This window comes from Geospiza fortis, unplaced genomic scaffold, assembly GCF_000277835.1.
Source record: "Geospiza fortis unplaced genomic scaffold, GeoFor_1.0 scaffold218, whole genome shotgun sequence".
NCBI lineage: Eukaryota > Metazoa > Chordata > Aves > Passeriformes > Thraupidae > Geospiza > Geospiza fortis.
In genome coordinates, this window is record NW_005054524.1 from 859192 (window position 1) to 867511 (window position 8320).

An 8320-nucleotide genomic window follows, 5' to 3' on the forward strand; every position below is an offset into this window, starting at 1 on the left:
CGCCGGCCCCCCCGCGGCCGGGCTGGCAGCAGGTGTCGGGGGCAGGGGGCGATGTCCCCGCGGTGATGTGCTGTCCCCTCGGTGCTGTCCCCTCGGTGCTGTCCCCTCGGTGATGTCCCCGCGGTGTCCAGCACTGCTGGCACAGCAGGATCAGCCCCCGGGCTGGTGTTGAGTGGCCTCTCTGAGCCTGGGAAAGGAGAGGATCCCGAGGGTCTGCCCTTTGTTTTGCAATTCCCAGGCTGAGGGAAACAGCCCCTCCCATCCCTGCCATCCCCCCAGGGCTTGGGTCTGTCCCAGTTTTAGGAAGAGCTGCGTTCTTTGGGCACCAGGAGACAGAAGAGGCCCTGGCCAGGCCAGCGAGGGCTTAGGAGCTCTAATCTTGGGATTATTAAACATATGCTCGTCCTTTGGACATCCTTGTGTGCCTGCTGGGGATTTCCTGGCGGCCCAGGCAGGGAATCCAGGGGGCACCTTTGGTGGGAGCTGATGTTTCCAGAGCAGCCAGGGGCCGGTGCCATGCCTGGAGCAGGAAGGAGAAGCTTTTTCCAGGAGCAGGAATATCAGGGGTGGTGGGAGGTGCAGGCAGATCCTCCACCCTGATCCCTCTCCCTACCCCTGGAGCAGCCAGGATGCCCAGGCTGAGCCCAGCAGCCAGGCTCCATGGAAGAGGAGCCTGCCTGGTTTTTCAGGTGCTGGTTGCAGGTTTAGGAGAGTTTTTCCCAAGTTTTGGGATTAATACAGAGTCCTGGAGCAGCATGGGATGAGACGTTGGAATTCAGTGCTCTTGCAGTTACCCCCAGCTGATGCTTCCCTGGTGCAGAATTAGGTCCCCGTTAAATGGATTTTATTGGCACATGTTGGACAGAGACAGAGCCTGGATTCCCTGGCCAGGAGGCTGCTGCAGCCTGAGGATTCCCAGTCTGGAAGCAGCTCTGTCCCTGGGCAGTGGGAAGGAGAGATGTGCTTCATGGAGAAATCCATGGAGGAGCTGAACAGGTGTGCAATGTTGTGCCAGGTGAAACTGGGGAGGCCTGGACATGCTGGAGAGGGTGCAGTGTGGGAGAAATCCCCCCTTGGGGAGCAGGGAGAGCAGTGTTCCTGCTCGTGCAGTGCTGGGGACTGCCTTGCAGGGGGCCAGGGGCCAGCAGGCAGGGCTAGAGCTGTTCCAGAAGGCTGCTGGTGCTGGAGAACCCCACCCTTCCCCAGGGACAGGCTTTCCAAGGCAGGTTTCATCAGAGCCCCAGCCTGGAGCTGCTTCCAGCCTGATCCAAAGCAGATGGACGCTGTCCTTTGGAGCAGGGGGAGGAGGGCAGAGCAGAGCCCAGGCACGCTCTGCTGCTGCTGGAAAACGTGACAGGGAAGGGGGAACAGCAGCACCTCCAGCCCTGCTGCTCCCTCTGCTTCCCCAGGAGCCCTCCAGGAGCCCACGGGCAGGGTTTGTGCCAGGCCCATGGCTGCTCCTCCCCAGCACCTTTGTTCCTTGTTCCTGCTGCTGTTCCTGCCCCTGTGGGATCTGAATCCCTGTGACCTCTCCTTTCCCTGCCCTGGAACATTCAGGGCTCCAGCTGCAGGGCTGTGGACAGGCAGGTTTGTCCAGCCCACACAGCTCTGCTGCTGCTGCTGGAGACATTCCAGGATGTGTCCTGGGTCTGCTGGGGGCTGTGCCTGTGCTGTGCCCTTCTCCTTTTGATTTACCACTTCCTCATGTCAGCTTTACAGCTGAGATCTGGCTCCTGGAGCTCCTCCTGTGTCCAACACGGAGCTTTTCCAAGTGTGGGGAGTTTGGGGGTTGCAGGGAGCTGCAGCAGAGTTTGCAGCAGCAGCAGCAGCATCTCCATCCCAGCAGCACCTCCCAGCTCAAGGTCTGTGCCAGCACCACGCCAGGCTCTCCCTGGCACCCTCCCAAGAGGGATTTGCTCACAGATAAGAAGGAACAAAAAGGAAAATCGCTCTTTTGGGGTGTGCAGGGGGCTCATGATCCCAATCCACACCAAGCCCTGGGCAGCAGAGCTCTCCTGGAGCCCAGCCCAGTGTGGAGCTGGAACCCTGTTTGAGCAGGGATTGTTTCTGTATCCCTGTGGGAAGTGCTGCTGCCTGGGCACGAGGGGAGGAACTTGCAGGAAGAGCTCTTGGTGCTGGGCCAGGCTGTGCTCCAGAGCCCAGGGATGGATGTGAGGATGGATGTGGGCTCTGGCTCCCTGGTTCCTGTCAGTGTGCAGAGCTGCACCCTGGAGCAGCACAGGAGGGGCTGGGGAGGTGCAGGAGGAGCCAGGGTCCTGGAAGGGCCATGAAGAGGCTCTGGAGCTGTTTGCAGAATTCCTGCTTTGCCTCAAGCTCTCTCTCCAGCCCAGCTTCTTCCTGCAGATCCATCCTGGGATTTATTGCTCCTCCTTCCTGCTGCCAGCCCCCGATTTCTGGGCTGTCCTTCCTCAAGCAGGGACCTTTGGCAGGCTCAGAGGCTCCTGCTGTGCCAGCAAACGTCCCTCAGGAACCCTCCCAGCTCCATTGGATTAATCCAGGGCCGGTTCTGGGCAGAGCTGCCCCAGGCCCGTGGGCTGAGCAGTGCCCTGGCATGAACCCCGGGCACAGCCCCGTCCCTGGCAGGGAGCAAACACGAGCTGTTCACTGTCCCATTTCCAGAGGCTCTGCAGGGAGCTCTGGATGGGATCCAGGCTGTTCCTCCTGCTGAGCTTGCAGGGTTTGCCCTTTGTCTGCCCCTCCGAGGGGAGGGGACAGGGCGGGCCCTGGGGGTGGCACAGGGACTGGGGGTGCTGGGCAGGAATGAGCTCCTGCTCAGAGCTGGTTTAATCAAATTTCCTGAGTTTAAGCCCTCTGCATCCTGGGAATTGCCAGACTTTCCAAGAGGGGCTGCAGACAGGCTTCACCCCGGGGCTGTGGTGCTGTTTCCTGGCTTGGCTGAAGTTTTAGGCTGGGCTTGTGTGAGAAGGGTTTGGGAGCAAATCTGCCCCAGGCGCTGGTGACTGGTTGAGCCAAGAGGCTTCTCTGGTGCAAATTTGAAAATCCTGAGAGTAAACTGAGAGGAAAATTCCATGTGGAGGGTTCTGCCCTCCCCTTATGGCTCATCCAGGCAGTCCAGTGTGGGTTCTTGGTGGGCTGGAAGTCACTCCCTGGCAGCTGAGCTGTGGCTGATGGTTCTCAGATGGTTTGTTGAATTTAAAGTGTGACAAATCTGTGTATCCTTGTGCTGAACCTCTCCCTGCCAAAGGAATTGTCTCAGTGGAGCCCTGGGAGGAGCAGCTGGATGCACAAGAGACCTTGCCCAGGATGTGGAGCTGTCAGAGACTCTCTGAAGCCTCCAGATCTCTCACTTCAGGGGTAGATCCAAAATGTGCTCCATGGAGGGGCAGAGGGAGGGAAGAGAGACCTCAGGGCTGCTCTGACCGAAGGACAGGAGCTGGCCATGGCTGGGCCAGCTCCAAGCAAGCTCCTGACAGCATTCCCAGGGCAGGGAATGGCTCTGGAGCTGTGGAGCCTCCCTGGCCTCCCAGGCACTGCTAACCCCCCGGGGCAGGGTTTCCCTGGGAGCCCTTTCCTGCTCCTGGTGCCTCCAGGGAGTGCAGCCTCTGCACTCAGCTGCTCTGGGGGCCCAGGAATTTCAAATGCAAAGTTTCCCAGCTCCTTCTGGGGGTTTCTCTGCTTTTCAGGAGCCCTGGCAGGTGTCAGCACAGGTTTGGGTTCCCCGGTGCTGCTGGAACTGAGCAGCAGAACAAACATCCACTGTGGTTTGTGGTGCTGCACAGGCTGTGGGTCCGCCCGGCCCTGCCACATCGGATTTCTTGATAAACCCAAAGAAACTGGGCCTGGCCTCGTGGTTTTGGCACAGAGAGGTGCCAGAGTCACGAGGAGCTGCACAAATGGGGCTGAGCATGAGGAGAGGAACATCTGGGAGCAGGAAAAAGGAGCCTCCTGCCCTGGGGAAGGGAGGGTCAGAGCCCGGGCTCCGGGCTTGCTGCTTCAAAGGCTCTGCAGTCTGTGTGCTTGTGCTTGTTGTGTTTGTTGTGTAACAGGGCTCAGCCTGGGCCTGGCGGGTTTGAGCTTCCACGTGCAGCCCTAATCCTGGGGCCCTGCTGCTGCCCTGATCCTGCCTGGAACACTGCTCCTCTCGGGATCTGCTGCTGCCAGAGGCGCCAGGGGCAGCTCAAACTCTTGGCTTTGTGTCCATCAGCTTTTCACAGAGGTGGGGGTGGTTTTTAGGGTTTTTTTTGGCTGCAGCTCCATCAAACCAACCCCTGCTACAGCTCTGAGCAGTGTAGGGCAGGCTGGCTGCATCCCATATTCCCAACCCTGCATCCAGGGATTGCTCCCAGATGTATCCCTGTGTGCAGGGAGGGAGGTTTTTGCTTGGCTCCCTGCCCTGCAGGGCTGTGGGGATGTCCTGGCACGTCAGGAGCCTGGGGCAGGGCAGAAATGTTGCTCTGCTGGCTCGGTGGCTCTCCCAGCCTCCCACCTTGGCAGGGGGAGCTGAGGATCAGAGGATCCCGAGGTGGAGCAGGGAGGAGCAGGAGGGGTGGCTGGTGGGTCCTGGGGAGCTGGGACAATTGTCCCCAGGGGCACAACCTGGGGGCACCTGGGGCACCACTGGTGCTCCCAAATCGTGCTCTGAGGGTGCAGAGGGGCTGCCAAGGCTGGGACCCCTCAGGGTCGTGTTGTGGTTCCCAAATTCCCTGTGTGTGTCCCTGGAAGGGGCAGGAGGGGCCTGGCTGCTGCCGGGGGGGAGCTGCTGCCTCCTCCATCCCTCCCCTCCTTCCTGCCTGTGCGAGGAAGGGGGATTGCCCTGCTCCCCCTGCTCTGCTGCTGTCCAGAGAGGAACCCACGAGGTCCCCAGGGTGGGGACGGTGCTGGCAGTGCCCTGGCACTGCTGCAGCTGTGGGGGTGGCACAGGACCTGGCTTTGGCTCCACTGCTGCCAGGCCAGGCTTTCCTGCAGCTCCTGCTGCCATTCCCCGCTCCCTGCCCTGGGCCAGGATGCACCCAGGGGAAGAGGTGGCACCCAGGGTGTGTGGCACCAAGGGGATGGCACCCAGGGGAAGGGGTGGCACTAAGGGGATGGCATCGAGGGTGGATGGCCCAGAGGTGGATGCCACCCAGGGTAGATGACACTGAGGGGATGGCACCCAGGATGGGTGACACCGAGGGGATGGCACAGAGGTGGATGGCACTGAAGTGCGTGGCACCTGGGGTGGGTGGCACCAAGGGGATGGCACAGAGGTGGGTGGCACAGAGGGGGTGGCACCTAGGGTGGGTGACACCAAGGGGGATGGCACAGAGGTGGATGGCACCCAGGGTGGGTGGCACAGAGGTGGATGGCACCTAGGGTGGGTGGCACCAAGGGGATGGCACCCAGGTGGGTGTCACAGCGGTGGGTGGCACCGTGGTGGATGGCACTGAGGTGGATGGCACCCAGGGTGGGTGACACCCGAGGGGATGGCACCCAGAGTGGGTGTCACAGCGGTGGGTGGCACCAAGGGGATGGCACCCAGGTGGGTGTCACAGGGGTGGGTGGCACCGTGGTGGATGGCACCACGGCCAGGATCCCATTTCCGTCCCCATTCTGCAGCAGCGGCCCGGGATGCCCCCCGGGGGCAGGATGCCCATGGCAGGGCTGCAGGTGGGACCCCCGGGGGCGCCCCCGTACGGAGCAGCGACCCCGCTGAGGCCCGGCCTGCCCCAGGCCATGATGGATCCCTTCAGGAAGCGACTGCTGACCCCCCCGGCTTGTGAAATCACAGGGTGGGTGGGGTGGAGGGACCTCAGAGCCCACCCAGTCCCACCCCAGGGCTCCTTCCACTCTCTCAGGGTGCTCCAAGCTCCTGGAACATTCCCAAGACCACCACAGTAATCCATGGGAGCTGCATCCCTGCTTCTCAATACAGCCACGTTGTGTTTCACCTCCTGTTTTCCACCTGAACTGAGTCAGGAGCTGCTAATAATTAATATAATAAAATAATAAATAATAATAATCATCATCATCTATGCCAGGAGCATGTACAGCTCACACTTCCACAGTAATCCATGGGAGCTGCATCCCTGCTTCTCAATACAATCACGTTGTGTTTCACCTCCTGTTTTCCATCTGAACTGAGCCAGGAGCTGCTAATAATTAATATAATAATAATAATAATAATAATAATAATATTTAATATTAATGTAGATATCAATGAGATGTCACTGCAGACACAGAGCTGTAAAAAGATGGATGTCATTCTATTCAGGACAGTGATCCCAGGGCTGGGTTCAGTCAGTGTTTGACTCTCTTTGAGACCCCAAAGCCTCTCCAGGTCCCCATTCAAGTGTGTCACAAGTGTCACATCATGCAGGGTGCCACAGCTCCTGTCCTGCTGCAGAGGGGGCACCAGCAGCGTTTTCCTCCAGCCTGGCACCTGCCAGAGCTTGGAAATGGGATGTTTTGGGATGGAGGCAGAGATTCCTCAGTTTGCAGCTTCCTCTCACTCTGATCTCCGCACCAGGAACCAAAGAGCCTCATGGGGTCCCCAGCAGCAGCTCCTGGGGTCTTCTTCATCCTTCTAGGGGTGCCTGGTGGCTCTGGCAGGCACAGAACAGGCTGGAAGTGTGGGATGGAGCTAGCTGATTTTAGGAAGTGTGGAATGGGGTGGCAGGTTTTAGGGGTGCTCCCTGGAGCTGCAGTCAGGGCAGGACTCTTTGTTTGGGCTCTGCCAGCAGCTCCTCACTGGTTCCCAGCCCTGCTGATCCCTCTGTGGGGGCTGGTTGGTTCCTGGAATCTCCAGGCAGGATCCCTTGGTGCTCATGGATGCTCAGCTCCCATTCCCTACCCTGACAGCTCCATTGGCTTCCTGATCCCTCCTGGGCCATCCCAGCACTGCACAGCCAGAGTGAGCTGGGGCTGGGGACAGGAGCAGCCTGGCACCCACAGGGACATCAGGGCTGGGATCAGGGACCAGCCAGGCTCACAGCTGGGCATTCCCTGCTCCCAGCTGCTGGGCCAAGGGATTCGGAGCTTCCAGCTGCCCTGGAGTGTCCAGACCCTGCAGGAGGAGGGTCACCTAACCTTCCTACACGAAACAGGCTCAAACAACCCAATGGGCATCCCCTCAGACTGCGACAAAATCCCCTTCCACCCCTACTATACCATCAAAGACATTCTAGGCTTCATACTAATACTCTCCCTGCTTGTCTCACTAGCCCTATTTTCCCCTAACCTCCTAGGTGACCCAGAAAACTTTACACCAGCCAACCCACTAACCACCCCTCCTCACATCAAGCCCGAATGATACTTCCTGTTCGCCTGTGCCATCCTTCGATCCATCCCAAATAAACTAGGAGGAGTACTAGCCTTAGCCGCCTCAATCCTAGTCCTATTCCTCATACCACTACTTCACACATCCAAACTACGATTTGGATGGGGCAGGAATTGCTCCAAAGCAGGGCTCTGACTCCTCCTGGAGAGTTCTCCTGGAGCCCTCCTGTGTGATCCTGCTGCTCCAGGTGCAGCTGGAGGAATGGGAATTCCCTGTGCTGCCCCATGTGCCAGGCAGGAACACAGGGGAGCAGAGCAGTCCCTGCTGTGCCCAGGCTGAGCAGGAGCTGCTGGGGTGGGCTCAGGTGATGGGAATCTGCAGTGGGCAGGGTTGGACCCAGCCAAGCTGGATTTTCCCAGGATTTCAGCCCCACCACAGCAGGGTTTGGTTTGAGCTGGGTTTAAGGGAGTTCCTGGCAGAGGCTTTGGTTTGGAGCACTGGGAGAATGGGATGGCTGCTTTGAGAAGGGAAATTTGGGAATTCTGTCCTGCAGCCCTGCCTTTGCCTTGTTATCACCTGGATTCCCTTGCCCAGGGTCAAGCTGCAGCATCCAACACCTTCCCCCAGGAATATCCTGAGTGGGAATGGACCCCCAAGGCTCATCCAGTCCCATCCCCAGCCCTGCCCAGACCCCCCAACACTCCCACCCTGGGCACCCCTGGCAGCGCTGTCCAAACCCTCCTGGAGCTCTGGGACCATTCCCTGGGGAGCCTGGGCAGTGCCCAGCACCCTCTGGGGGTGGTGAAGAACCCTTCCCAGTGTCCATCCCCCCAGAGGGCAGCAGCAGGCTGTCCTGTGGGAGCTCTCATTTCTCCTGTTTCCCAGGGTGAAGAGGAGGAAGATGGCTGACAAGGTGCTGCCACAGAGGGTGAGTGTCACCTCAGCCCAGGGGACAGAGCTGAGCTGCTGCAGGGGATGGGGGGTCCCCAAAAATGGAGGATCTCCCTGAGTTCCCCCCTGCCCCCTGGGAGTTTCTGTTCAATCCCAAACCACCCTGGAGTGTTTCTGTCTGTGGGGTTGGAG

General features: G+C 59.5%; 1 protein-coding gene across 1 annotated transcript in view; it reads left to right on the top strand.

The window, feature by feature from the left end:
* The first annotated feature begins 5574 nt into the window (after positions 1 to 5574).
* SMARCD2 (SWI/SNF related, matrix associated, actin dependent regulator of chromatin, subfamily d, member 2) overlaps positions 5575 to 8320 on the top strand; it is an 8442-nt gene continuing 5696 nt past the window's right edge. The window contains exons 1-2 of the mRNA XM_031063740.1: positions 5575 to 5750; positions 8123 to 8165. Of these exons, the coding sequence (XP_030919600.1) occupies positions 5590 to 5750; positions 8123 to 8165 (204 nt within the window). The 5' untranslated portion in view covers positions 5575 to 5589. The remainder of the gene's footprint in view (positions 5751 to 8122; positions 8166 to 8320) is intronic.